This window comes from Apiotrichum porosum, assembly GCF_003942205.1.
Source record: "Apiotrichum porosum strain DSM 27194 chromosome Unknown scaffold_15, whole genome shotgun sequence".
Lineage (NCBI taxonomy): Eukaryota > Fungi > Basidiomycota > Tremellomycetes > Trichosporonales > Trichosporonaceae > Apiotrichum > Apiotrichum porosum.
Window position 1 is genome coordinate 529678 of NW_021167122.1, and position 26929 is coordinate 556606.

At 59.5% G+C, this 26929-nt stretch overlaps 14 protein-coding genes across 14 annotated transcripts; 9 read left to right on the top strand and 5 right to left on the bottom strand.

Moving 5' to 3' along the window:
• Positions 1-45: 45 nt before the first annotated feature.
• Positions 46-1288, top strand: EHS24_003271 (uncharacterized protein; the record flags this gene model as incomplete). Its single annotated transcript, XM_028618963.1, has 6 exons — positions 46-80; positions 120-381; positions 523-602; positions 721-784; positions 885-988; positions 1039-1288. The coding sequence occupies 6 exons, from the start codon at positions 46-48 to the stop codon at positions 1286-1288; spliced, it is 795 nt and encodes a 264-aa protein (XP_028472851.1).
• A 291-nt stretch (positions 1289-1579) lies between these two features.
• On the bottom strand, positions 1580-4249 carry EHS24_003272 (uncharacterized protein; the record flags this gene model as incomplete). Its single annotated transcript, XM_028618964.1, has 7 exons — positions 1580-1583; positions 1651-2528; positions 2569-2920; positions 2956-3205; positions 3243-3367; positions 3405-4000; positions 4118-4249. The coding sequence occupies 7 exons, from the start codon at positions 4247-4249 to the stop codon at positions 1580-1582; spliced, it is 2337 nt and encodes a 778-aa protein (XP_028472852.1).
• Positions 4250-4444: 195 nt separating this feature from the next.
• Positions 4445-5442, top strand: TMA22 (Translation machinery-associated protein 22; the record flags this gene model as incomplete). The annotated part of the gene is made up of 3 exons (XM_028618965.1): positions 4445-4604; positions 4777-5099; positions 5338-5442. 3 exons carry the CDS (start codon positions 4445-4447, stop codon positions 5440-5442), a joined length of 588 nt encoding a protein of 195 aa, XP_028472853.1.
• Positions 5443-5765: 323 nt separating this feature from the next.
• EHS24_003274 (uncharacterized protein) lies at positions 5766-7898 on the bottom strand (the record flags this gene model as incomplete). The annotated part of the gene is made up of 6 exons (XM_028618966.1): positions 5766-5872; positions 5932-6238; positions 6296-6579; positions 6631-6935; positions 7105-7559; positions 7614-7898. 6 exons carry the CDS (start codon positions 7896-7898, stop codon positions 5766-5768), a joined length of 1743 nt encoding a protein of 580 aa, XP_028472854.1.
• Positions 7899-8397: 499 nt separating this feature from the next.
• On the top strand, positions 8398-9543 carry EHS24_003275 (uncharacterized protein; the record flags this gene model as incomplete). Its single annotated transcript, XM_028618967.1, has 2 exons — positions 8398-8872; positions 8936-9543. 2 exons carry the CDS (start codon positions 8398-8400, stop codon positions 9541-9543), a joined length of 1083 nt encoding a protein of 360 aa, XP_028472855.1.
• A 1333-nt stretch (positions 9544-10876) lies between these two features.
• On the bottom strand, positions 10877-12254 carry EHS24_003276 (uncharacterized protein; the record flags this gene model as incomplete). Its single annotated transcript, XM_028618968.1, has 2 exons — positions 10877-11549; positions 12052-12254. The coding sequence occupies 2 exons, from the start codon at positions 12252-12254 to the stop codon at positions 10877-10879; spliced, it is 876 nt and encodes a 291-aa protein (XP_028472856.1).
• Positions 12255-13260: 1006 nt separating this feature from the next.
• On the top strand, positions 13261-14356 carry EHS24_003277 (uncharacterized protein; the record flags this gene model as incomplete). The annotated part of the gene is made up of 3 exons (XM_028618969.1): positions 13261-13485; positions 13976-14146; positions 14201-14356. The coding sequence occupies 3 exons, from the start codon at positions 13261-13263 to the stop codon at positions 14354-14356; spliced, it is 552 nt and encodes a 183-aa protein (XP_028472857.1).
• Positions 14357-14430: 74 nt separating this feature from the next.
• Positions 14431-15887, top strand: EHS24_003278 (uncharacterized protein; the record flags this gene model as incomplete). Its single annotated transcript, XM_028618970.1, has 2 exons — positions 14431-14539; positions 14590-15887. The coding sequence occupies 2 exons, from the start codon at positions 14431-14433 to the stop codon at positions 15885-15887; spliced, it is 1407 nt and encodes a 468-aa protein (XP_028472858.1).
• Positions 15888-16275: 388 nt separating this feature from the next.
• Positions 16276-17256, top strand: EHS24_003279 (uncharacterized protein; the record flags this gene model as incomplete). Its single annotated transcript, XM_028618971.1, has 4 exons — positions 16276-16282; positions 16322-16351; positions 16403-16745; positions 16857-17256. 4 exons carry the CDS (start codon positions 16276-16278, stop codon positions 17254-17256), a joined length of 780 nt encoding a protein of 259 aa, XP_028472859.1.
• Positions 17257-17872: 616 nt separating this feature from the next.
• Positions 17873-18445, top strand: EHS24_003280 (uncharacterized protein; the record flags this gene model as incomplete). The annotated part of the gene is made up of 1 exon (XM_028618972.1): positions 17873-18445. The coding sequence occupies one exon, from the start codon at positions 17873-17875 to the stop codon at positions 18443-18445; it is 573 nt and encodes a 190-aa protein (XP_028472860.1).
• An 802-nt stretch (positions 18446-19247) lies between these two features.
• EHS24_003281 (uncharacterized protein) lies at positions 19248-20211 on the bottom strand (the record flags this gene model as incomplete). The annotated part of the gene is made up of 3 exons (XM_028618973.1): positions 19248-19601; positions 19683-19869; positions 20015-20211. 3 exons carry the CDS (start codon positions 20209-20211, stop codon positions 19248-19250), a joined length of 738 nt encoding a protein of 245 aa, XP_028472861.1.
• A 959-nt stretch (positions 20212-21170) lies between these two features.
• EHS24_003282 (uncharacterized protein) lies at positions 21171-22945 on the top strand (the record flags this gene model as incomplete). Its single annotated transcript, XM_028618974.1, has 6 exons — positions 21171-21176; positions 21222-21399; positions 21451-21798; positions 21854-21912; positions 22031-22567; positions 22682-22945. The coding sequence occupies 6 exons, from the start codon at positions 21171-21173 to the stop codon at positions 22943-22945; spliced, it is 1392 nt and encodes a 463-aa protein (XP_028472862.1).
• A 138-nt stretch (positions 22946-23083) lies between these two features.
• Positions 23084-24241, bottom strand: ESF2 (RNA-binding ATPase activator esf2; the record flags this gene model as incomplete). The annotated part of the gene is made up of 4 exons (XM_028618975.1): positions 23084-23373; positions 23437-23507; positions 23595-23760; positions 23917-24241. 4 exons carry the CDS (start codon positions 24239-24241, stop codon positions 23084-23086), a joined length of 852 nt encoding a protein of 283 aa, XP_028472863.1.
• A 210-nt stretch (positions 24242-24451) lies between these two features.
• Positions 24452-24934, top strand: EHS24_003284 (uncharacterized protein; the record flags this gene model as incomplete). Its single annotated transcript, XM_028618976.1, has 1 exon — positions 24452-24934. The coding sequence occupies one exon, from the start codon at positions 24452-24454 to the stop codon at positions 24932-24934; it is 483 nt and encodes a 160-aa protein (XP_028472864.1).
• Positions 24935-26929: the final 1995 nt, after the last annotated feature.

The window sequence follows — 26929 nt, forward strand, 5'->3', positions numbered from 1 at the left end:
GCGTTCATCGACCGCCTTGCCTCTCCCTATCCATCGACCAACAACATGGCATACCAGCAACTCCCCTCATCAAATATCATGTAAGCTGCGATTCTCATTCATACAACTTACACCCCCAGTCAAGCAGACGACGACGACCTCGACGCTCTCTCCTTTGCCCCAGACATTGCCCCAGCAGCCTCGTCGTCCTCCAGCAACCCACCGCGCTCAGCCAACGCAGCGGGAAAGCAGCGGCAGCAGCAGGGGCAGGGCGGCCAGCCTGCTCTGTCTGGAAGGATTGGAAGTGCCCCCAGTGGAAGCAGCAGTAGCTGGAATGGCGTCCGCCTCGAGACTCGGTTCACTGGCGAGTCGACGCTCGATGAGCCCGTCAGCGCCACTATTGTGAGTATTCGGTGCTTGTTGACATGAGGGGAAGGGAGGTATAAGCCCAACTCGGTCATCGGCTGCACTGTGCCGGACGCCAGCCGACTACATGTACCTCTCACGCTCCATGCATCGCTATGGACTTCACTGACACGCCAGATGCGTGACCTGAGGTCAATCTACACCAAGCTCCTCCAGGTGCTCTATCCTCCCAAGGGTGGAACCTCACAGGCCTTGCGGTAAGTTTTTACGCTGCTACAATAGCTCTCCAGATGATCTATCCCCTTTGTTGCGGACATCTGGCATTTGCAGATGCTGTCAGCACCGCATACGGGCTCACTTGCTGACCCCCACCAGCGACTGGGACCTCTGGGGTCCGCTCGTCATCTGCCTGTCCTTGGCGATTACTTTGAGTCTTGACGTGAGTGTATATGGCCGCCTCCTACCAGGTTACAGTGCCATGATCCCGTGCTAGCTGGGTGTAGAGCTATCATACCGGTTACATCGTCTCACACACGCAGTCGCCCAAGGACCAGTCCCTCCAAGTCTTCTCCCTCGTCATCTCGCTCGTCACCATCGGCTCGGCAGTGGTGACAATCAACACCAAGCTGCTCGGCGGGAAAGTGTGCGTGCATCTCACAAGTTAACGCAATCCCGATTCTAACTGCCCAACAGGTCCTTCTTCCAGGGTCTCTGCGTCATCGGCTACGCGCTCGCACCGCTTCTCCTGGCCTCCATCGTCGCGCTCTTGCTCCACCAGCTGTACGTGCGAGTCCCCGTCTCCCTGGCGTGTTGGGCATGGAGCGTGTGGGCCTCGGTCAACTTCTTCAACGGCACGGGACTGCCCTCCCAGCGCACCATGTTGGCAGTCTACCCCCTGTGTCTGTTCTTCTTCGTCTTGGCGTGGATGATCATGATCCAATAAGCCGACACACCGCACTGTTTTGTCCGCAACCTTTTAGAAAGAGACCTATGCATGAGGTTCATGAGGTTCTACTCCCCCACCTATACGTGATCTACATCAACAAATCCCCATCCCCGTCCTTCTGTGACTCTTGTGTATCCTTCTTCTCCTGCAATCTAGCTTCTTCTTCCGTGCCCGTCCCAGTCTCCAACTCCGCCCCGGTCTCCGTCGACGCAGTTGCAGCGGTGATGCTGCTCCCCGACGACCCGCCAGTGTCCATGTGGACCGGAGCACTGACACTCCCACTCCCGCTCACCTCCCTCGCGTCCGCCCTCGGCGATCGCAGGCTACCCGGCGACGGCCGGGGTCCGCCGACGTGGTACTTCGGGGACGTGGATCGACGCGCGCCGGGGATCCAGTTCTGCGACTGGGACGACCGCGAGCGAGAGCCCTGGGGCGAGATTAGGGGAACGGATGGGAGACTCATGCTGCCGACTGGGGAGGTGGTCTGCAGCGCTGTGGGGAGCACGGCGGTGTTTACCTCGATACTACCTGGCACCGCGGCAGGAGAGGCGGTGTCGCCCTCGGCCGGTGTGACAAGTGCATCCATGGTCGACGGGGCAGGCTTGACTTCCTCGGGGTTGGGAGTGTCGGTGAGGTCGATTAACCCTTGCTCCTCATCGACGCTAATTGCGTCGGCGGGACCCGTACCGACCGGAATGGGGATGCTGCCGCCAACGCTGTCGACCGACATCTGCTTCTCGGCTGAGGTTTCGGGCTCGGGCTCGGGGCTCGGAAGAGCAGGACGGCTTCCCTCCCGGCTGTAGACGAGGAGGTACGGTCCACCGTCGGTAAACTGGCCCGTGACGTCGCTTGCCACGTCCTCCCAGGACACCTTCTCGGCATCGTCTTGGATGCGCCACCAGTCCGCCACGCCTGTAGACTTGTCCACGTCGCCGCGGACATAGGTGAACAGGTGTCTGCCGGGGGTCATGAAACCGTCGTGCCACAAGATAGCGCGGAGAATGTACTTGTGCTCATTCTTGGTAGGGTCGGCGGTCTCGAAGAGGGCTCCCGATACCAATTTCTCACGGTCAGCCACGTCTGTTTGAAGCCGGGCAGCCTTGTCGCTCATCGTTGTGGCGATCCGCTCGAGCTTGGTCTTGAGTTCGGTACGAGTCTCGGCTTGCACGTTGTCAAAGGACGAGGTGGTGGAGAGGTGTTTGATAAGCGTCTGGATCGCGTCCGGGATGTTGTTGCCCTGCTGGGTCAGCGTGGAGACTCCGCCAACACAGACCCACCCTGAAAGAACTCAAATGTTCAGCCTGCTCCTTCAACCTCTTCAGTTCGCCCTGGATGGCACTCTGCTGAGCACGGACCTGCATCGTCGACACAGCGTTGTGCGTGAGATACCTGTCGAGCACAATCTCCTGCTCGAGGTCCCACTTTTGCACCGAGATGCCCGGTGTGCGGCGGAGGGAGACGAACACAATGTCAGCGAGAGACGAAATGCTCTCCATTGGGGTGTCAGCCGTCCACAGGATGGAAGCGAGGTTGGGGTGGACAGAAGTAGGCGCCGACAGGCCGCCGCGCCCGAATTCGACGTAGGGGTGAGGAACATCTGGCGCGGACGACAGGCGGGTAATGAGGAGTCTGCTGTCAGCTGCCGCCAGACGGTCCAGGCTCACTGCTCGGGCTTGCGATAAAAGTCGCCTAAAGCATTGTCAAAGTCGATGAGCTGAGACCTGGTGCCGGCAGCCTGAACGAGCAGGTCGCTGACACGGGGAAGCCACCGCTCGAGAATCTCTTGGTGAGGAGGCAGACGGGGCGAGTAGACTTCAAAACTGCTGTTTAGGCCGGCAACGAGGTTGTCGACATTGACGAAGTTTTCCTTGCCGGAATATTGCTCGCTCATCAACTCTTGCAGTGCGTTGAGTTCTGAGCCGTCAGTAAATGTCGCCATACTGATGCCTACCTTGTGGGTCATCAACATCATGAGCCAAACCAGCAAACACGTCCCGAAGCTGAGGGACAGCTGCAAATGCCTGCAGCAGGTTGGCAGCAAAGGCGGGAGCTTGGACAGTGAGGTACACCACGGGCCTGCTTGTCAGTTTCTTGCCGCGAACAGTAAGCTCACGCTCCAGGCTTCCTGTCAACTGGGATTGGAATGTTCTCCTCCTCGCTCGGGATGGAATGAAAGCTCGCAGTCATCATAGACTCTTGCAGAGCACGCTGGAAATCCTCTTCTTCCTTGTTGCTCGCCGCCGCGCCGGTTGGCACCATTGCGAGCTTGCCGTCGAGGTCATTCCGCTCGCTCGGTCCAAAGGCCAGGAGAGGCTCGTCGCTGTTCTGCCTGTGTGGGGAAGGTGGCGGTGCCGACGCACGTACGCTCCGTTCACGCTCTTCTCGAGACAGCCCCGCGTCCGCTGCGGTCGGGGCGCTGGTGCTCAGGTTGGTCGTGCCGATCACCGCGCCACCACTGGCACTCGCACCGGCACCGCCCTGGGTGTCCTCGTCGGGGTTCCTCCGGCTCAGCTCTAACGCCATCAGCAACTCCTCGTCATCGTCATCATTGTCGAGCCGGACGGGACCTGCTCCTGGGGAGATGTATGGAGTTGCTGGGCCGGGGCGGAAGGGATTGCCGGTCCGAGGTGGTAGAGTTGGGACGGCAGCGGGCTCAGCTGGCCAGGCGGTGTTGTTGTACGATGGCGTGGGTTCCGCTTCTGGTGTCCACTGAAAGAGCATGAGTCAGATAACCACGAACAAGTTATGACCTTAGCTGTATCATATACAGCCCGCTACGCAGCAGCGGCAGCCTGGGGGCCACCATCTGCGAACATTGCCACCCACCGATTCGCCCTCGCCAAAAACCCAGTTGATGGCGGCGTCAACGGTATGGAAACGCACTGCCGCCTGGTGAGATTTGGGCGCGTCGACGCCCATGTCGAGAAGGGCGACGCGGACCTCCTCGTTGGCGGACATTGCGCGCTGTTGTGGTGTTGGTGAGAGTGAGAAGAATGGGATATCGGACAAGGGGATGACGGTTCAGATCAGTGACGACACTGGACGACGCGCAGCCATGTGAAATTGCTTCCGTCTATGATCTGTTCATCTGGGACGGATGTTTCGAAATCTCTTTACGTCTACACACTCTATACTCTCTCCATCTCCGTCACCATGTCCGTCGCCGGCCCCTCGTCCAGGCCTGTCCAGGCCTTCTACTGTGCCATCTGTAGCCTCCCTACCGAGTATTGCGAGTTTGGACCCAGTGTGTCCAAGTGCAAGACCTGGCTCGAGAGCAACGACAAGGCCGAGTACGAGCGTGTCTGGGGCGAAGGTGAGAACAGCACGGCGCTGGGTGCCCCCTTCTTTGTGCACTAGGAGGGAGGGATGACATAGTGGAGTATGGCTGGAGCTGAGCATTTGCCGCTTCAGCTCCAGCAGCGCTCCAGTCGGCCAACATCCAGCTGCCGCCACCCTTGCGAAGTGCCTCCAGCTGACACGGCCAGGTAACCTCGCCGCACGCATCGGCACCCTCTCCCTCGACAAGCAGGAGAAGCTCGAGGCCGACGCTGCCAAGGCCGAGGCCAAGGCTGAGAAGAAGGCTGAGGCCGAGGCCAAGAAGAAGGACGCCACCAAAATCATCATCAAGCGCAGCGAACGTACCAAGCGCAAACACGCTACCCATATCCAGAACCTGGAGCTGTTCGGCGTCGACCTGAAGAAGGCGGCAAAGCTCTTTGCGTCCAAGTTTGCCACGGGTTCGAGCGTTAGCAAGAACCCCCAGGGCCAGGACGAGATTGTCATCCAGGGTGATGTGGGAGATGAGATTGTGAGTAGTGCTCGAGCTAGGCGACAGTATGCCTGTCACCTCGCAACGGGATGGGCTTCAAATGGTATCCCAGTAGGCTGCACCAGGGAATTGGCCTGCAGCCCTTCATCAAGGCCATTTGTGGTGCCGTGGTCGGACGGCACAAAGTAGCTAGGCGAAGTAGCTGCCAGCTACAGGTGCCCCAACCCCACCCCCTCTCATCGCAGCGTTCCCTACAACTCGTTGCTAACACTTACAGGTCGAGATGCTCCGCCAACAGGTCGGTGTTCTCAAGGGAGCGCCCGCGGATCAAATCACCCGTGTCGAGATTAAGAAGAAGAAGGAGCCTGAGCCCGAGGTGTAAACCCAGAGAGCCTTACTTATCTTGTTCTCTCGACGTATACATGATGTCATTTTGCATTGTTATACCTGCCGCGTACAGTACAGTGCACTCGTCTCTGAGAAAGGCGACTTGAGAGCAATTATGCTGCCACTTGAGTCGTTCAACCGACCCGTGTTGGTGTGGCCCACATGGCTTCGCGGCGACCACCATCAGGAGACAGAGCCACTCAACTTGGCCGGTCGTTGCGCAAAATCTATATTGGATGCTTTGTGGCTATACTAAATGGTACAACCTGGCTCGCAGAGCTCACCGAGCCTACTGCCAGGCATGGTTGTGCAAACTATCTAGAAGTAATGGTCCCAGAAACCGCGGGTGCCATTGTTGGGCGGCGCGTATTCCTCCACGCCCTGGAGGCGGAGAATGAGGTTGAAGATGTTGAGGTTGGCGAAGGCTGCGGGGCGAGCATTAGCGATAGATGAACACAAACGCCATATCGCGCCGAGGACTCACTGGACATGACAGGCGGGTGTACAGAGGCCCAACCCTGCTTTGTGCCTCCTACTTGTCCCTCATCGGCGTCGACCTCACGCTTCCTCAGCTCTGAGGTTTCCGCGTCGGCCGCCTCGTCCACGGTCCATGCCACTTCTTCACTGACGGACAGAGTGCCCTCTGCAGCCGCCGAATTCGCGCCGACCTTGTCCCGTATCTGGTCCGCGGCAGGACCAAGTGCGAAGAAGACGGCCTGCATTTCGGGGAAGGTGTTGTCGTAGCCGTGCGCGCCGAGGATGTGGAAGCCCTTGTACCGCTCATACTCGTCCTGACATGGTTTTGTCAGCTACAGGTGCAGGCGTAAAGAAGGCAGCTGGCTACTTACGTGGTCTGTGACCACCCACCCCAGATCGGGGACAACATACACGGGCGCCACCCTGGGCCCCTCGAAATGCCATCGCTCAGGCATAGTCTCGTGCGTGTACACTGAGAAGCTGCCGTTCATCTTGGATTCCAGCTGTGCAACGTGGGGCGTGTAGTCGGTGACGTCCGAGTTGAACCACAAGCCAAACGCTGGCCAGCCGTCACGATGGGCAATGTCGGCATAGAGGTCGGGGCCGAGGAGGTCGTCCAGGAAGAGCAGTCGGGAGGCGGAGAGTTGGGCCATACCTGTAGCGTGTTAGGTCGCTCAGAGTTTCCGGTGTCCGCCGAGAAACTCACCGTGGTCGCTGACTACAACGAGGTCGACGATATGGCTCATGTTCCTCTCTCGAATCTCGCCTACCAGCTCGCCAACAAACTCGTCCACCTTCTCCAGAGCGTCTGTGACGCGCTGAGAATCTGGACCAGCGGCGTGACCTGCCTGGTCGACGTCCGGGAGGTAGGCGAGGATCAAAGACGGCGCTTCTGTTGGCGGTTGGTCAAAGTAGTGGGTGACAAGCGAGAGCTTGTCGTGGGGTGAGAGGCGCCTGTACGGAACAAAGTGGTGCGGTGAGATGCCTGCTGCTGTGGTCGGTGGGCCAGGCCTAGGGGTGTCAGCGGAGATCATCTGGGTACAGGCAGTTGCAGAAGCCACACAATACAGCTGTACGCTGTACAGCTGAAACACATATGCCGACACACACAGCTTATACGCAAGAGCGCATTCGGCCAGCCCAGTACAATCGTCATCGGCAACACACACTCTGCACTCACCACATGACGTTGGCCGCTCGCCGCCCAGCACGCTGCACGACACTCCACATAGGCTCCCCGCCCCACCACCATGGATCCCAACTGTCGCGGTTGCCATAATCAAACGCCCCCCTCTCCTGTGTCCAAAACTCGTTTGCCACAATCCCGTGAACACCGGGATACAGGCCCGTGAGCATGGACCAGTGGTTCGGAAAGGTCAGGCTTGGGAAGCTGGGCTGCATTTGAGCCGACACGCCGTTTCGTTCCAACGAGAGGAGGTGGGGAAGCTGGGCTGAGTGCGACTGGAGGTAGGACGGCCGGACGCCGTCGAGGCTGACGAGGACGGTTGTGCGCTGGAAGAGGTGGGTGCCGTTCGAGAGGAGGTGGGGGTGGTAGGTTGGGGATGTGGAGCGGGTAAAGGAGACGAGGATGATGATTATTGGAACGGACAGGAGCGCAATGAGCGGGTATGGTAGCTGCTACTGTCAGCTGGAGTGATCGTAGTTTGTATCTGCGCATGGGATACCCACCTTGACGCCAGCAACGCGGAATGACTGGCTGCTCCAGTTCCTCAACCGTGCTCTGGCACCACCTTTCCTTCGTGGAGCACGAGGTGGACGTCCTGCGCCTAGCAGGGCAGCATTGACATCGTCGAGCTCATGTTCAAGGACATGGTCGTGGACGAGGTCATTAAAGTCGACGCTCCCCACGCGTCGGGTGAGGGGACGCTGTTGCTCGAGGGCGTCGAGTTGCGGGGTGCTCGACTGCGGCGGGGTGAGTGGTGCTTCCAGAAACTCGGCGGGGATGCGCGGCATGGTTTGCGGACGGCCGAGTTGGCCGATCGAATGGCCTGCTACACGAGAAGAAGTGTAAGAGTTGACAGGGAGAGACTGAAAGAGTTGTAGTAAAGACGAGGATCGAGGAGATCTGGCACTCGGCACATGGCACAAAAGGCGGGGCCCAAAAGCGGCAACCGTCAACACCCATGGCATAGCGGGCGACAACCCGGTTGTAACTCTCTCCTTCTCCCTTTCGTTCACACAAGCTCAGCTGGTCGAGACCTCGATCAACGTTCACTCGTTGCCCTTCAGATACCGACGTGGATTACGACGTAAGTGTCTCTTGGGAGCTACGGGGCGAGGAATGGTGTCGACGTCATCACCACCTCATTAGCTCGCTCTATGCCTCCATCTTCGGATCCCTAGCTCACGCTCATTCCCAGCCACGTCGTCTAGCGAGCTAGCGATACCATCGGCCACCTGTGCCGACCTCCTCATACCCAGGACCGGACACCCACATACAACCTCTACAGCCATGCCGGCGATCCGCCCCGCAGCGTACCTCCCCGTCATGGCTCTTGCCTTGCTGCTCTTCCTCGCGTCCTCGACCTTTGCATCCTCTGGCGACCGCCATGGAGCCTTTACGAACTGTCACACAGCCTGTCTTCCAAACTGTACCCATGGGGCTCTTCCACTGTACCTCCGCCTGCTGGGCTGGTCGTGCTCGGGCGAGTGCAGCTACGTGTGCGCCCACCACCTCACCGACCTTTCGGACAGCGGCTACGAGCACTACCACCAGTTCTTTGGCAAATGGGCCTTTTACAGGTTTATGGGTGCGCAGGAGCCTGCCAGCGTCATCTTTTCCATTGGAAACGCGTGGATCCACTGGACTGGCTTCAAGGACGTTTGCAGCGGTTTGAGGAAGGAGAATGGACTCCAGTGGTGGCTCAAGCTTGCGGCCCTCGCCCAGATCAACACCTGGGTCTGGAGCACCGTGTTCCACACGAGAGGTGAGTTTGCATAGACAGCCCGTGTTTCAACGAGCGAAGTCTGGCGCTGTGCTAACTGACCAGACCTTTGGTGGACAGAGCGCCTCGACTACTTCTCTGCGACGGTCACCATTGCCATCACGATGCTGTACGCCGTCGTCCGCATCTTCCGCCTCCAGACTCCCCGCGCTACCTCGCCGCTCCTGTATCCCGTCTGCGGGGTGCTCGCCCTCATCGTTGTGGGCCACTTCATCTATGTCTCGTCCCTCGACCATTTCCCGTACGGCTACCACGTCGCGTTTGCCGCCTCCCTCGGGATGCTGGGCAACCTCCTGTGGATCTCGTGGAGCGTCTCGTTCGTCGCCCGCCCCTCGTGGTTCCCCGTACCGTACCCTACGAGCCCATACTCCTCCTCGCGCCCGCTGAGCGGTGGACGCAGCGGCAACAGTAGCAGCAACAGCAGCGCCGCTGGCAGCGCGCCGAAGACTTGCTGGACGCCCACCGTCCTCGTGGTCCTCACTCTGCTCGCTATGAGTTTTGAGATTCTCGATTTCCCGCCCTTCCACCGTGTACTCGACGCGCACGCGCTCTGGCACGCGGCGACCATCCCCCTCGGCGCTGCGTGGTGGGCGTTCCTCATCAAGGACGCCAACGCGATGGACGAGGCGTACGCCGACAAGGGTCGCGAGTAGATCGTTTGGCGAGACCGGGGGCACGCGCGGTGAAGAGACGAGAAAGAGAAAGAGACATGGAACCGCCGCTGGTGAAACGAAACACGCCTGCGAGGCTGCGGCTCCCACAAGTGTAGATAGAGAGAGAGAGATGGTTGACTGTATGCATAATTGATCCGCCCGCGTCCAGCGGCCAGCGGCTAGTGGATGGTCAACCCGACCTGGCTCTCACCACCTGGCGCCACACACATGCAGTAGGGCCACGCTGTCGACAACCACACCTCCGCTGCAACTTGCTCTGCTCCCGACCCGTTATCGCGCCCCCCAACGTATGGTTCATGGTTCCCGCGACGGAACGCGGTTTGTCCGATAGTCCCCACCGCCGGTCCCCACGTAACTGATCCGTGCCTATCATGTGTTCATGTGTGCATGTGTCGTCGTGTCTTGTCTCATTCTCTCCGCCACTTCGATTACAGCCCAGTGGCCAGTGGGCGGGGACACGATGTGGGGGGGGGCACAGAGCGCGACCGATACGATGGTTACACTGCGGGCGTTGACCCGTGTGTCATGCATGGGTGGACATCTATGTGGGCGTGGATGTTGTGGATGACGCCTCCTGTGGCCTGTTTGGGTTCTGGCGGTTCTGCTCGGCTTGCATTCTGTCTTTCTTGGCTCTGCTGTACTCGTTCTCGGGTCGGCGCCATCCCACGCCACACAGTTAGTCCGCTTATCAGTCATATCCCACGCCAAATCCTCCTTCCATCTGTGGGTGTCCCTCTTTGCTTTGGCATGTCCCCAGATCCCCAGCCACACATGCGCGATCGATTACAGGCTGCATCACCGAGCTCTATGAGGGATGTGGTGCCCTGGGCGTGCGCCAAAGGTGCTGTTGGTTGTTGTTGTGTACGTGGGGGGGAAGTTGTGGGGGGTACGCAAAAAAGGGGGTGGGTGAGGGGGTGGTGTTGAGGAGAGGAAGTGAAGAAAGAAGAAGGAAGGGAAAGAAGAAGAGATGGAATGACACACACACACTTGCAACACTGGGTTTCTTACAGGGAACGCCTCCCATCCGGGGGGTCCTGCGAAGAACACAAAGTGTAGAAAGCGTGGTGTGCCAGCCGCTACAGCCACAAGTGTGACTGGCCCGATCTGATGATGATCATCCGCCATCCGCCGTCGTAGTCGTCGTCTCGCTCCGCTTCTTGCTCCTCGCTGTCTCCTCCGTCGTTGCTCGTTCGTCGTGGGTGGTTTCGTTTGTGGGGGGGTTTAGGGTTGGGGGAAAACAAGGGTACCGGGAGAGAGACGAAGCGCCGTCCCAAACACCAAGAATTCCGTTGTGCCTCGCAAGACGAGTCGCTTACTGGGCCTTCTTGTTGGCGGCAGCGCGAGCCTTGGTGGCGTTGTAGGTCTTCTTGTAGAAGGCAATGAAGAGGAAGAGGTACGAGGTGAGGAGACCGCAGCCGAAGAGGGCGGCGTACTCGGCACCGGTGCAGTCAACGACCCAGGGGAGGGGGATGTTGTAGCGGAAGAAGAAGTGCTGCGAGGTGGCGAAGAAGACGACGACAATGTCGATGATGAACTGGGTGATCTGCATGGTGGTGAGGTACTTCTTCCACCAGATCTTGGCTCCTCCAGCGGTGGCCCAGTAGTAGTAGTACATGACGACGTGGACCCAGAGGTTGAGGCCGATGACGACCCACTGGACGGCGGTCTCACCGTCGAGCTGGGTGTAGCAGAGGACAGCGGTGGCCGAGTGGTGGAAGACGTGGAGGAACTGGAGGGGCTTCTTCTTGGCGACAAGGAAGACGGTGTCGATCAGCTCGACGTACTTGAAGTAGTAGTTGATCATGTAGTAGGTGACGAGGGTCTTGTTGAACGCCCTGGGGGAGCAGATGGACCAGTAGAGGCCATTGTCAAAGAGACGGGGGAGAATCTCCTCGAGGATGAGGAGGAGGAGGACAAACGAGCCAGTGGTGAGGAAGAGGTTGTGGCACTGGAAGAGGAACTTGGCCTTGTACGCGGGGCGGTTGCTAGAGAGGGAGAGACGAGTGTCAGCATGCAAGCACACCGATTATAGATACATGGCGGGGGACGGCGAGGCTTGGCTGCATGGGGAGGATGGGTGGGAGGTGTGGTTGGGCGACTGGCTGGTTGGCCAGCGCTGGATAGGGGGTGCGTGCGTGCATTCAGGTTCTGGCGCGACGCGTCGCGCCGCACGCCGCGGCTTACTGCAGCCAGAGCGCACTCCACGTCGCTGCGGGACAGCCTGGGCCAGCCAGCCGCCCACAGCGCCGAACAGTGCCCACCAGCGAGTCTGGCGAGCTCGATGCATGCATGCTGGCCCCCCCGTTACCGCTGGGTTACACGCATTCTGGGTGGTAACAGGCAACGGGACCGCTGCGCCTTGTTGGACCTTTTTTTTCCCCGGTGCGGCGCGCGTCTGTACGGTGACAGACTGAAAATCGCCTTTGCCCAACACCACTCTCGTCGTCCACGCAGATAGATGGGAAGGGGGAAAAAATGAAGACTCACCGCATCCACTCCTGGCCACCGAAGATGACGGCGAGGTAGGTAGCGACGGCAAGGGCGACCTCGGTGTTGTTTGAGATGAGGGACTGGTTGGGGACCCAGTCAATAGCCCAGACGGGGGGGTTGGGGAGGTTGGCGGCAGACCAGGTCGACTTGATGGCCGAAATGACGGGACCCGCACCCGGCTTGAAGTACTGGGCGAGCATGGTGAAGAAGAAGAAGAAAAAGGGAAAGGAGTGTGAGGGGGAGAGGTTGGGGGGGGAGGAGGAGGGGGGTGTTAAAGTTATAAGAGTTTATGTATGGACGAAGAGAAAAGACAAGAGGAGGATGGATGCAACGGATGGGCCAGAGATATAAACCGGGTCCAGGGTGGACAGGGACGCGGTGAGTTTTGGCCGCGCCGGTAGACCCACACAGTGATACATCCCAGCCAGCCAGCCAGCGCCAGCCAGCCAGCCAGCCAGGCCCAGCCAGCGGCAGCAGTCGTGGGTCATCGTCCGTGTACACACGTATACAATCAGAGCCCCCCCGTCTGTCCCCTCCACCGTACGCGGCCGTACGCAAAGCTATTGCAAGCGGAGGGACAGTCACAAGAAAACAAAAAAAAAAACAGGCGTCCCGTGCGCATCTGGCGGCTGGCCGGTTTGGTGGAGAGAGAAAAAAAAAGTTAGCATCCATGCCGCTCCACTGCCGCCCACGCCACCTCTCAATTCCACAACCCAGGCTCTCCGGCAACTACGGGTCTTGGGCGGCTCTAGCGCCCATGCATGCATGCTCCCGATTTTCGCTGCTCTCATGTGCATATGCATGCAGGTATGCCAAGCAGGACAGTGCATGCATCGGTTTCTCTTCTGGTGCGCACAAACAAAACAGAGGCCACAAGGTGTGTCTGCTGGCAGAGCTGTAGCGTGTGGGATTTTAGAGCTTTTCGCGGTTCCATTATCGGGCCCCGGACTGGCCTGGCGGTCGCCCCCCATATGTCATCGGCCTGCGCAGGGAGTGGGCGATCAGTCCACCTGTCGTCACCACCACATCGTCCATCCCATGCCGATACCCCGCAGACTACCATCCATCCCTCTGCCGCAAGCACCCCTACGCCGCCACACCCTCGCCACCACCGCTGCTGCTGCTTCTGCTGCTTCTGCAGCTTCTCTGCTCCCGCACGCACAGCCCACGCTCACAACCTTGCGCTGCACAAAACGCCCAAAGCTCATGGACCCGAGGCTACAGCAGTTGCAGCAGCTCCACGAACACTTGCACGCCGCCGCTGCCGGCTCGGCCACCCCGGTCCAGAGACCACCTATCAAGGCCCGGCGGCCCTTTGTCTCTGCAGACAACCGGCCCGCCAAGCCAGATGGCAAGTTTCGCGTCGTCCTCGTCGCGACCGGGAGCGTCGCGAGCGTAAAGGTGCCCGACATGGTTGGGTCATTGTCCAAAGTGAGTTCCAACCTTGCTCCCCTTATTGTCGGCGTCCAGGGAGTGGGCCAGTCGGTTCACATGCCGACATGGCCATGGGTCGAGGGTTGTGGAGACGTATCGGCGTGGGTTGTTCGGCGTGGGTACACACGCGGTGGCCAGCGGCGTCTGTGCGTTCAGTGGCCGGCCATGCGTGGGTTGCTGGCGGCATGGGATGGGTCAGAGCACCCGGTTTCACTCTAACCGGTGGCGGATGCGATTTCCATCCACAATCTCCACAGGCCACAGGCCACAGGCCACACCCTGGTTCATGGTCAGCGAGTCAAGAGCTGTGAGGTGTGCTGTGGCCCATGCTTGTGTGCTTGCTCGTCATGCAAGCAGCCGTTGTCGCCATCCGTCGTTGCGTTTCCCAGCCTCGGTTCCGCGTTCGCTTCCTCCTGTGTCTTCCTTCTCTTCCTTCCTTCATTGCCTTCCTTCCCCCCTCACCGAAACCTCTGTAGCTAACCTGCAGGACCCAGACATTCAACTTCAGGTCGTGGCCACCGACGCGTCCCTCCACTTCCACACACAACAACAAGTCGACGACGCCGTGAAGAGGGCGTGGAATTTGGGCGAAAGCACTGGACCTGGGACACAGCCAGACTTTGGCGTACGCGTGTGGACAGACAAGGATGAGTGGGCAGTGAGTCTTGTCTTGCTGTTTCCTTCGTCTCTCTAGCAAGCTGACCAGGCCCAGGACTGGGGATCTATCGGCGACCCAATCCTTCACATCGAGTTGCGGCGATGGGCCGATCTTGTCGTTGTCGCACCATGCTCCGCCGACGTCTTGGCCAAGATTGCCTCTGGCTTTTGCGATAACCTAGCTGTGGGTTTACGAACCGCCATTCTCTAACCCAGCAGTTATCTATCCTTCGCGCACTGCCATCGCACACACCAGTGATTCTGTGCCCCGCCATGAACACTTACATGTACGACCACCCCTACACTGCCAAGCACCTGCGCGCCATCCGTGAAGAGCTCCGATATGTCGTCATGGGACCACAGATCGACGGAAAGCTGGCATGTGGCGACGAGGGTAAGTGTTGGGTGCAGAAGTCGTGGTACGGCCCAGCTGACATTTACCAGGCACTGGCAAGATGACGGACTGGCGCGACATTGTCATTGCAATCCAGGACATGGCCGCACTCTTCCGCACTCGTCTTGCACAGGTCGAGATGGCCCACATGGCGGAAGACGAGGCCGCCGCAGCCGCCCGTGGCGAAGTGGATTCTGGAGGCGATACGACCATGGGCGACTCAAGCGAGCCGCGCAACATTGACCACCCCTTCATGCCCCCGGTGCAGAGGTCGCCTGGAGGTACCGCCATCCCTGCTGGGGCGTTGCACAATGTACGCCTGGCGGAGAACGTCGCCCGACTTGATACGATGTCCTGGGAACATCATCCCACACATGGGAGTCAGGCGCGGGGCTCCCAATTCACTTCGGCAGACGGCAAGCGGCACTCTGAGATTAACGACATGATCGCCGACGCATGGGGTGAGACCGCCAAAAGTGTGTTCTTCGCTGCGCCTAATCCTCCAGGTGCACAAGGACAACCTGCTCGTGAACCTCCACGGCGCAAACGGCACGATTTGCACTCTGCGGAACGGCTTGTCGACCTGACAAGCCACTGGGATGACCAGGAACATCTCGAAGCCGAGGCTCCGAGCCGTGCCGATAAAGGAGGACAAAACGGAGCTGGTGCTGGAGCCGCGCCCAGCATGCCCACCGAAGCTGGTGAAACGCACGGCAGCCGCCCATCGGGAGTGCTTGCGGATCTTCCCAAACAATGGAATGGTCCTGAAGGAGTGACCCATGTTCCCCCTTTCAACAAGTTCCATCCTGGGTGGTGCGACGTGGAGTATGACAACGATGTGAGGCCAACAACAGCATTGCCTGTTTCGAATCCTCCGCCCAGGCTCCCAGGACCCATTGGTGACAACGACGCTCACTTGCCACCAAACACGACCACGGGGTTTGCCATCCTCCGCCCTATCTGGGGCGAAACGACGTACGAGGACCACTCGAGGTTACCCGGAACCCACTCGTACGCAAGCAAGGCCGACAAGACCAGTACAGAAGCCAACAACGCCGAGGCTGGGCCCTCAAACTCCAGCCCCGACGCCGTGGCGTCTCTTGAAATTCCCCCCGAGTTCAACCTCTTCAAACCTGGCTGGGGGGAGGCCACCACCCGGGCCCAGGACGCACCCACACCAGCCGTGACCCACGGTCTTCCCCGGCGAGAGCGCGACCGACATGATTTGAACCTCGGGCCCAGTTCTCGGCATATCAGCATGGAGCCCACGAAAGCTTCGTCGGTAACGGAGCACTGGAAGAGCATGAGTGGGGGCATGTACTGGGAGCAGAGGTGGTGGTTTGGCTGAGAAGAGTGACTGGACCTATCAGAAATGATCACGACTTTGAGTATCGCCATCCGTAATTGTACCATCCATGTATTGATTGTCCAACTCAACCTTTCATGATCGTGCCCGCACAAGGCCCACGGTGACCGAGACCTCCAAGTAGATGAAGTAGATGGACTGACATGTGTGGTTGTCGCCACCGGGCCATCATATGAAAAACACACTACGAGCCCTGCCACGGGCTCGCAGCTGTAAACCAAGGCCGATACTTGGTATCCATCAGATCACGTGATCGTCCCCAAACCCTGGGTGACTGACTGCCGGTCGCCGGCTGAAGCCGTCGCCGGTGCACACCAAGAGGCCGACTGACAACATCATCGACTCTCAACCACTCTCACACCTTTCAAAGATGCTCGGTAAGCTAAGGTGGTCGCAGGTCTCAAGCTAACCCACAGTTGTTGGTCTCACGGGTGGCATCGGCACCGGTACGCATTTACCGTTCCTCCCTGCCCCAGTCCCCACTAACGTTGTTCCAGGCAAGTCGACCGTGTCCAAGCTCTTCGCCGAGCGTCACAACCTCCCCATCATCGATGCCGACGTGCTGGCGCGCGACGTGGTGGCGCCAGGAACCAGCGGGTACAAGCTTGTCGTGGAGCATTTCGGCGCCGACCGCGTGCTCCTCGCCGACGGGGTGAGCCTGGACCGCGCGGCCATTGGCGACATTGTCTTCAAGGACGCCGAGCAGCGGAAATGGCTCAACGGCGTCATCCACCCGCGGGTGAAGAACGCTATGGTCAAGGGCGTCCTCAAGGCGTGGCTGTCGGGCGAGTGGTGTGTCATCCTCGACGTGCCCCTCCTCGTTGAGGCCGGGCTGTGGAAGTGGGTCGGCGAAGTGTGTGTGGTTTACGTGTGAGTGGGAACGGTGACGTGACGGCTCGGTCGGCGGTGCTTCGCTTCGTCCCGACCATGGCGCTTACTTGCTCTGTTCAGAAACGAGAAACTCCAATTCACGCGCCTCATGGCGCGCCCGCAGACCCCACCTCTCACAGAGGAACAGGCCAAGAACCGTATCGCCGCGCAGCTGCCCATGGCCGCCAAGCTCGAGCACGCCACCACTGTGCTGGACAACAGCGGCACGCTAGCCGACCTCGATGCCCAGGTTGACCGCGCCGTCGCCCGCTGGAAGCGCCAGCAGGGAGGCAACACGGGCTGGTGGTGGCGCCTGTGCTGGCTCGTCCCGCCCGTCGGCCTCGTGGCGGCCTGGGTCAGCCTGCTCACGACCTGGCTGCGGTCGCGCAAGCCCCGCAGGCGCACGCGTGGCGAGGGCGGAGGCGAGCGGTATGAGATGAAGGATATGAAGCGGAAGCCGTCGGCTGGGTCGCGCAGCTAGGTTGTAGCTAGGTTGTAGTAATAGAGGTAATGAATGGTATGGTGGCGCAGAAAGGAACACAAAGAGGACTGGGGTTGTGTTCGTTGGACCGCTGGGGAGTGTACACACCGCCACTGTCATCCCCGCTTGGACAGCATCAACTTCATTGCTCCCCACTGATCGCCACTGACTCCCTGGGAGCGAGATGTTTTCACAAGCTGTGGCAATTAAATCGACTGGAAACTGTTTGTTATAAGTGAAATGTCCCCGGTGCTATTGTGCAATTGCCACGCGCACACATGCTTGTCCAAGTCTGCCCACTGACACATGCTTATTGTCATTAAATTTATAACCTAACAGAACAGAGACAGAAACGCTTGCGGCCAAGTATGTGCGTCCCCACAACCGATACCGAATGCGGAAGTGGCACTTCGCGCACTGGTGACTTTCTCATCTTTAGCGAATGTATTTTCTCACACTTGCTTTTTGTGTACTCAAATCCCTCGCCATCTCACTCCTTTCGATTGGCAGGCATTACAATCTAGCGGTGTAAGTCTTGCGCGACTACCCAAACACATGATCAAACACCCGCTGGCGGCACTTTCCAGCCCCTCGCATCAAGATTCATACGAGCAAAATGTCGCTGGACATGGACATGTACCCCCACCTTCTGGAGGCGGTTGTGGCGGCATCTACCAGGGACACGCTCCTCGTCCTTCGTCAAGTCTCCCAGACGACCAGACACCTGGCACACACACACCTATTCAACCACGTCCGACTGGTCGTGCACGACGTTCAGGACAGGCAATTCCTGGACGTCCTCTCGTCTGACTGTGCGACCTTTCTTTTACCGCGTTTCCACCTGGATGGCGAGTACCAGAAGGAAGCCATCACCCCTGGCTCGAGCCTGATCATGGAGGCGCTGAAGAATGCTCGCATCCTCGACGCAGAGACCTGTGAGATCCCACTTGTGGTGGCCGAGGTGATCTGGGACACCAGTGATCTACCGGACAAATGGACCTTCACCGTGCAACTCAAGAGGAACATGAGGACAAACTGTAGCCGTCTGGCTCGTGTTCTCATTCACGAGATGGGCAACACCACTGCGGCCAACCAAGCGCCAGAGCCTCCGGGATGGAAAACATATATGTATGCGTATAGCATGCTGGAAATTCCGGTACTCTTGGCCGAGTACAGATACTACAAGTGACACCCCTTTGCAAATAGATAGCAGGCCTGGCGGGTGATCAGCTTCTAGCTAGCACAACAATACCAACTCGGTACAACCACCTCAGCACCAGACCCTCGGCGCTTGAAGTCAGACTTGAGACCAACACTACCTAAATATTGAGTACGCGCTTCTCATACTCGATGTCAGGTGTGTGACGCATGTGCCCACAGTCCACACTCTCGGTCTCGGCAACGTCCGGGGCACAGCCCAGCCCGCTCGTGTTTCTCATGTACCTATGTACCTGTCGCCATGCATGCGTGACACCAATGGCAGGCTCAAGTCTGAGCATGGGCTTACCGTGCCACTGAATGCTGCTCCTCTGCTCATGCGGTGCGAACCCAGTCCGCAAGTACACTCCTGTGCTCCCAACCATGCACCACCCGCATCATCCATCAGTGTCTGTTGCTTGGTCCTCGTCTGTGCGTCCTTTGGCCTTTGGCCTCTTTCGCCCTCGCTCTCTCGCCGGGTGATGGGGTCTCTTGTAAACGCAGTATTCGCCACCCAAAAACGTCAAAGGGTCCAACGTTGTGTTTTCCAGTTGCGTGCGCTGTGTGACACGGATCAGGGCAGGTTGAATCAGTCACAAAGACACGGACGGGTACGGTGGTTGTCACGCATGATGTACTACTATACCTCTCATCACTGGACCACTGGGCCACACTGTTTTCTCTTCAAGCCTCAACACGTCGGAAAATGCAGTGGTGTACATCTCGGCCAGCCCGCCCAAAACATAGCCCCCTCCTTCTCCCCATCACCTCGCCCTCCCTTTCCCGTCCAGCACTTAAACCCAGCGACCAACATACACCCTCGCCTGTGTCTTGATCCCGCGCCAGACGTCGCTCCACCACTGCTTGACCCACGCGCGCTGGCGGTCACGCGTGCCAATCTGCCAGTCGCGGTAGAACTGAGTCAGGACGGCTTCACGCGCCGCCTCGTCTTCCTTTGTCGGTGGGTCCGAGGCAGGCGGGAGCGCCGCAAGGCGGGAGTCACGCTGGGCCTGGAATTCGGCGTTGGAGACCGCCTGGAGTGTCAGCAGAGGAGGCCGCTGGGCGTTGACCGCTGGGTCGCAGATGAGGGTTGTGGGCGGCGACGAGTGGACGCTGGGCCACGAGGATGTCCGGCACGCATGGCATTTCTGTGTCCCAGGAAACCAAGTCCCAGAGTCCACTCCCCGCCCACATTACCCAGCCACCAGACCGCGACCGCAACAACTCACCCAGAACCTGTGGTTGGCAATGTCCACGCGCTCGCGCATCATCGTCCACGCCATCTCGCGCTCGGACTGCACCGCCGCATTGCCCGTCATGGAGGCCGGGAACTCGGACGCGCTGTAAGGCGAGTTGGAAGGGCGGCGGTGCGGCGAGGCGTAGAGCACTGGGCGCATGTTGGAGAGCGGGTCGGGTCTGGGTGTGTCAGTTGTCATTGCCAGAGAGGGAGCGCGGGACGGAGGTGAACTGGCAGCTGGGTCCTCGAGGCAAGCAGCAGCAGCACCTGAGCCCTCCTCCAGAACAGTCTCATATCCATTCCACAACACGGTGTGACACTTACGGCGCAACAAGGTCGACAGTACCGTCCACGGGCTGCTCCTGTCGACGTCTCCGACGAGACGGTGCGGGCGCCTCGGGCGTCGACTCGGCGGGAGCGGTCGACGCAGACCCGGACGCAGATGCCGACGACGACGACGCCGCCGCCGCTGCGATTATGGTGACTGTCCTGGGAGCTGTTCTCCTGCTGAGACTGAGCATGGTGGTTGAGTGGTGGGTGTATTGTGGTCGTTGTCGTTGGCGGAAATCTCGGACAAAGATGGACAAGCCTGGGTGGGGTGGAGGCGCGAGACGACCGTGGGAGACTTTGGCGAGTGAACCAACATTGTCCCTACTGCCCAGGTGCCACCGACATGGTTTGCATCTTCAACATGGCATGTCGACCGTGTCCTCGCCTGGACGAAGCATGGTCAAAAGGTGGAACACATGCACCATGTGAAACATCCCACCCTTCTCGCCCCCAAACACCAGCCAAACTCAACCCGCGGGACGGACCATCGCACGTACCACAGTGCCGCCGCATTTACGTTAGCTGCCTCACCAGAAGACCCCATCGTCGGGCGGTTGAGTGCCTTGGCTATCGTCACCTCGTCTCAACGCCAGGCGACTATGGACAAGAACCTCATCTTCTGCTGAACCATCGCGGTGTTCATCCTGCCGACACCGAGGCACTGAATGCTAAACGGTCCACACTGCAGAGTGGTCAATATCGCCAGCCTCGTGCAGCCTGTGGTGGAAAGGTGGCACCTCATAAATGCCGGCACCGAGTTCCCGCGTGTTCTGGCTGCCCTGCACTGGGCTAAAGTTGGCGAGGCCGACGGCATACGGTGAGAGTGGTGGCCTTGGTGCGCGCGTGGCCGCGTGGTGAGTTGCTCCAGCGATGTTTGCTGCCAGTTCCTGAGGACCGTCGGTTAGCAGCGACCAAGGGGCCTGACCAGGCGGGGTGTCACAGGCAGAGGACGCTGGTGTTTATGTACAGACGATGCCAATCGGCAAACTGTCACGGCCGTGTACTTACAGTATGTGGATGGCGTATGCTCACCACGAACATAGAACATGACATGCCTGGCGAAAACGTCGTACACCAGTCACATATGGACACCGACGCTTTCTTCGGGCACTCTTGTCCTTGCTCCTCCCACTGAACCCCGTCGTCGGCAATGTTTGTTGACAGACGTTCCATGACCTTTGACTTTCTCTATCCGCGTTAGACTTCGACTACGTACACGATCCACACCTGTTCGACTCGCGTGACGCTCACGGCTACGCCTCTCGGTGACGGGCACCCCGTCGAAAGGCAAGCAGGCCAGCGACTCCCCTCTGCCCTCCTCCTCGTCGAGTTCACGACACATGCGTCCCTCGTTGGTCGTCGCTGCAGCGCTCGTGTTCGTGAGCGGTAGCGTTGTCGCAGCGCCTGCGCCGTTCCCGGACCCACAACAGACCGCTGCGATAGCGGATACAAGGCGCAGCACAACAACAACAAGTCGCACGTCGAGAACCACTGCTCGAACCGTCAAAACATCGGGGACGACAGGGAATATACCGACAGTGACGGTGGGCGCACCAGTGACCAACAATGCACCGTCCACCGGCAAGTCGAGCAGACGTACCTCCTCAACGAGGAGAACAACAACGACACGGACGTCGACGTCAACAACACGAAACTCGACCAGCACAACATTCCCGCCGGCATCGGGAACCGAAGGTGGTATCAAAACATCAACAACAGCACTACCAACATCATCTACATCTACATCTACATGTGCATCACGACCAGGCGAAACAGGCGTACTGTGCACAAAGTTTGCCCTCGATTCGGGCCCCCTCAAGACCTTTCAAGCAGAGGCCGTTGCGCTGGGGCTCGTGTTTGGCAGTATCGCCCTGGCACTCTTGTTTGTGGCGGTGAGTACAGCCTCGTGCGGCAGACTCCAGTCTCCTGGGTTTGGTACCATAAACGCGGTCCTTTCTCGGTTTCTGGGATTCTCACAATACCATCTACACGGTGAGCTAACAGGACCAGCTGTATGCGCTCTTTGGCGACCGGTACCGCGTGCGAAAAGCACCCCAGCCCCGACCACCTGGAGCACGGAACCGTGCGTGGCAAGAGTTCAAGGCGGACATGACTCCCGCGTCGAGACGTCCGCCACCGGTCCCGCCCAAGGACTATCCCCCCATCCACACCATCACCACCACGACAACGACGACCACGCCGGCCTCGACGTTCGGCACGACCGCAGGCATGACTGCGGGGATTGCGGCGCTGGGCGCTGGCGCCGGGCACCTGGCCCACCGCGCGCGGTCGAGCATCGCGGGAATCGCCAGCATCCTGGGCCGCAAGGACGCCAGCCACAGCAGCGACAGCGACTTTTCCGACGTCGACGCCGCCAACGCCAACGCCGCTGCGCAAGCCGACGCAGACGTGTCGGGCGACACGTCGTCGGATCTCTGGGGCGTGGGGTTCCCGCAGTACGAGCACGACCACGAGCATGAGAGCGGGATGCGGCCCATGTCGGGCGAGAGCGCCGTGGCGGGTGCCGGCGCCGAGGGGAGCCGGAGCGTGGGGCGTGCAGAGAGTGGGAGAAGACGGGGAGGAGTACGCTTTGCGCGTACGAGGGAAGAAGAAGAAGGAGGGCATCATCATCACGAAACCCTCGCCTCACCAGTTCTCCAGCCGACACAGGGTGCCACGCTCAGTGACAGTCGGCGGAGTAGTCTCGAGTCTGTCCCGCTCGAGCCCGTCGGGCCTCTCGATCCACTGTCGTTGCCTGAGATCAAGCCGCTTTGGCTTCCTTGGCCGCAGAGCATGAGCATGCGCCGCCCGAGCGATACACCGCCCCGTATTGGAGACAGTGGGAAGGGCAGCGACCAAGATATTGGTACCGCAGCCGATGCAGGCGGGAATGGTGATTCGGGGCCCTCAAGTGGGACTAAGTAAGAGGAAGTTCACTTGCGAGAAGGTGCGGGATGAGTAGTATAGGAAGGATTCGGAGCGGTAGCGCATAGAGTCTCATGAGGGTTATTCATAGGTACATACTCTAAATATCAAGTCCACATGCTCAGCACGACCCGGAGCCTAGCCGAAAATGCTGCCAAGCACGCTGTCCATGCCCTTGGCCTCGAGACCGTGTGCGCGGTCGGCGACAGCACGCTGCTTGTAGGAACGCTTGCCCTTGTCGGCACCGTCCTTCTTGGCTGGCGCAGCGCCCTTGGCCTCGGGGTCGGCAGCCGCAACGACGGCGGCCTTCTCCTCGCGCTTCTTGAGCACGCGGGCCAGCTCGACGTTTTGCAGGTATGCGCCCTGCTCGGCCTTGGCCTTGGTGATCTCGGTACGCAGGCGCGACTGGTGCACGTTGCGCTCGTAGGCTGGTGTGTGGTCAGAGGGAGTCCCTTGCAGCTGAGATCAGGGGGTCACCTAGCTGTACTCACCGACCTGCTCGCCAAGCATCTCCCACTTGAAACCCGAGAGATACTTCATCGTCCACACGTCGTCACGCCAGCTGGGGACAAGTTAGCAACAGCACTGGGAAGGGATGGCACGACACGGCGAGGACTAGTGCCCACACCCATTCGTTGCCACTACTCACCGGTCACCCTTCTTGCCGCCAATAACCTGTGCGTTGAGCATGTTGGCGACCGTCTTGGCAACGTTCTTGTCGAGGAACTCGACCCACGCCTCGGAAAAGTTTGCCGACTGGTGACGCTGCTTCTTCTTCTCCTTGTTGGCGTGGTCGGGGTTGTATCCGGTCGCCGCTGGGAGAGACGTCAGCGTCTATATCGTGATTGCAAATCGCTGTGGGAACACGGTAACCGTATTGCAGGGAGATTGGGCTGCTGGTCTCCCATATAACTTGGCAACCCCCTCTTTGCATCCACTGCACCAGCTTCGACTGAGACCACGGCACTCACCATCCCTGCTCTGCGCATACACCTTGCCAACCTCGCCCCAACGCGCCATGAGGTGGCGCACCTTGTGCGGGGTCATACCAGGCGGCACGCGCGAGACATAGATGACGCCAGACGTGCGCGCCTTGGACTTCTTCTTCTTCTCGCCGGTCAACGGCTTGGACGGCTCGTCCTCGAGGCCGGCAATGGGAGGGAGGGTGCGCGCAACAGTCGAAGGGCCAGCTTCGGGCTGCTCGTCCTCCACAACGGCGGCAGGAGCGGCGGCATGGGGGGCCTCGTAGACGGTAGCGGCGGCCTTGCGCTTGCTCTCCTTGACGACCTTTGGCATGGTTTGTTGTTGTGTGTGTGTTGTACAGTTGTTGCCACCCAAACGTCAACTTTTGAGGTGGACCGACGGAATCAAAATTTCCAGCTCGGACACACACGACGGAGCCAATCTCTGGGTGCAGTCCGGCCAGTCTCCGACGAGCAAGCGCTCTTTGACAGCGAGCAACTATACCTGCATCTCATTCACAGCAAAATAACAGACATACACGCCATGCTCGCCCGCTATCGCCTAGTGGCGCGTCTCACACGCTGCCTGTCCACCTCTTCGCGCTCTTCCACCGCGGCGTCGTCTCCCCTCCGTCCGTCCGTCAAGACCACCGACCTTGGTCTGCCAGTCACCCCTCTGCCGGATCCCATCCCCTCTGTGCCGCGCACACCGCTCGACCGCGCTGCCTTACATCGTCTGTGCAAGCTTGCCGCCCTCAACCCTCCCGCAAAGGGGAGCGAGGCCGAGACGCAGCTCCTGGCCGACCTCGGCGAGCTCGTGGGCCTCATGGACCTCGTGGGCGAGGCCGTCACGCTGGACGCGGACGTCGGCGAGCTCCTCACTGCGGGCGTGGGCGAGATTGTCATTGACGCAGGCAAACAGCGCGGTAACGAGGACAAGGACGGCGAGGAGCGCGGACGCGAGCTGCTGCAGTACGCTACGAGGCGCGTTGGCGACTACTATGGCTTCAAGAGCGAGCGCGCATGAGTGCGCTTTGTGCCGACGGGTATACAGCTCCAGCATATCCGTGATGTGTCGAGCAGCGGCGCAGCGAACGCAACACGCAGTGCCCGGTGCAGTTCGCTGTCATGTGATCCGGTGAGGTCCCCCACGTTGTGGAGCGGAGCAGCTTCCGCAACTATGCCGCGCCGAACCCTTTACTCGCTGGATCTCGATCCCCGGACGTCATCGCCCGCCCCTCGCATCAAATCGTCATACTCATTCGCCAGTCGCGCAACCAAACATCATCCTCGTCATCATACAGCTACTTTCCATTTCCGTCAAGCATTATCCATCATCACGCGTGTCCTGGCTCCACCGCGGGTAGTGGCGCCTTTTGCCTGTGCAAAGCCCCTGGTCTCTGGGTAACACCAGCTCTCGACTGACCATTGGCCATTGGCGATCAGGCTGTACCCCAAACAAGAACCTAAAGAACGTTCTTCGCCGATAGATAGGTGGATCGTCGAGCGGCTACGTCGACTCGCCGCATTTCCCTAACTGCATCGCCGTCAACATGAGGTCCGCCTACCCTTCGTCCAATTCGTACACTCTTGCCCACTCCACTCCGACCGAGACACCGTCGACGCCCAACCGACCTCGGTCATCGCCATGGCTGTAAGCTCAACATCCTGACATACGCAACCCGCCACATTCCATTTGAACACTTGCCCCTGTAGCTTGTTACCTCGTGACAGGCCACTGTAAGATGTTGAAGCACGCCATGGTTACTGGCACTAGTACCTACCCCGCACAACCAATACCAGTCTCGTCCATCCGATGCATACTTCCTTCCATGCTTCCTGCCCACTCCCAGTGTCGGCCTCGGGCCACCTCGTTGATCCATGGAATGTTTCCAAGTCTCTCCTTGCCAACGGCCGCGGTCCCGAGCATCGGCACAATTCTGCACTCTGGATCATTGAATGTGCTCGGATCCGCCACCGTGTCTGTTCCTCTGTCGTCTAAACGCTGTTTTGCAAAACATGAGTCTTTTGAGTCTGGAACAGTACAGTGTGCCCTGTGAGGGCGGACAATGGCGACAGACAACAGGCATAGAGGCTACACTGGTACACTGAGGGAGGGATAGGTCCCAAATGCCGCGAGGAAGCGAAGTATCTCGGAGAGAGCGATCCAAAAATGGTCCCAGACAGGCTTACGAAATGGTCAACCCACCAGAGCAACCGCGGGGCAAGTTGTGGGTGTAATGTAGATGTAGATACCCGGCTTGAACCCCGACGACCGGAAAGTCCAGTTGCTGGGAGGTGGACCTGGTCAAGCTTAACGCCAGGTACGACCTCAACGCCGTTGTGAGGCAGGCGTGTTGGGAACACGCAACGACCTTCAAGATTTCCGCGCGGAAAGGGTGATAAAGTTGCCAGCATCAACGGGGGAATGTTGTGACGGTGAGGAGTAGGCAGCAAGTACATCGTGGGTTCGCACGAGCCGGACATGGGAAGGCAAGCTCTAAAGCCAGAACTGAAGCTTGTATTATTGCTTTGTGCGAGCCACGCTAGATGGTCGTGAGGCGGTAGCATCTATAACACTGGCATTAGGGTACGGTACACTGCCCACGTTGCGGCGGCATGAAGCCAAGCCATATGACGGATAACGGGGACATGACAACCGATTTAAGATGTGGCGAAAAGAAAGCCCGCAGCCCACGTCATGAGAAGTGTGGCTCGCCGTTGCCGTGATCAGGACCAGAACGACGAGCGGACATGGAGACGCGGGATGCGAGCTGCCACGATATGGCCAAGGCGACAACGGACCGGACGTGAGCGGTCACCGGCCGGTATTGCCACAACTAAACCGGCCGCCGTGTGCGGACACCGGTCGGCTGGTTTCTTGTCATGAGTAATAACCACCTACCTCATCCGGCTCGGCGTCGAGCACAGTCAGCGGTGAGGTAATGTATCGGCCGCCGAGATGACATGGGCTGTACGTGGCAGGGCCGACGCGGGGAGCGTTGTTGTGCGAGCCCCATCC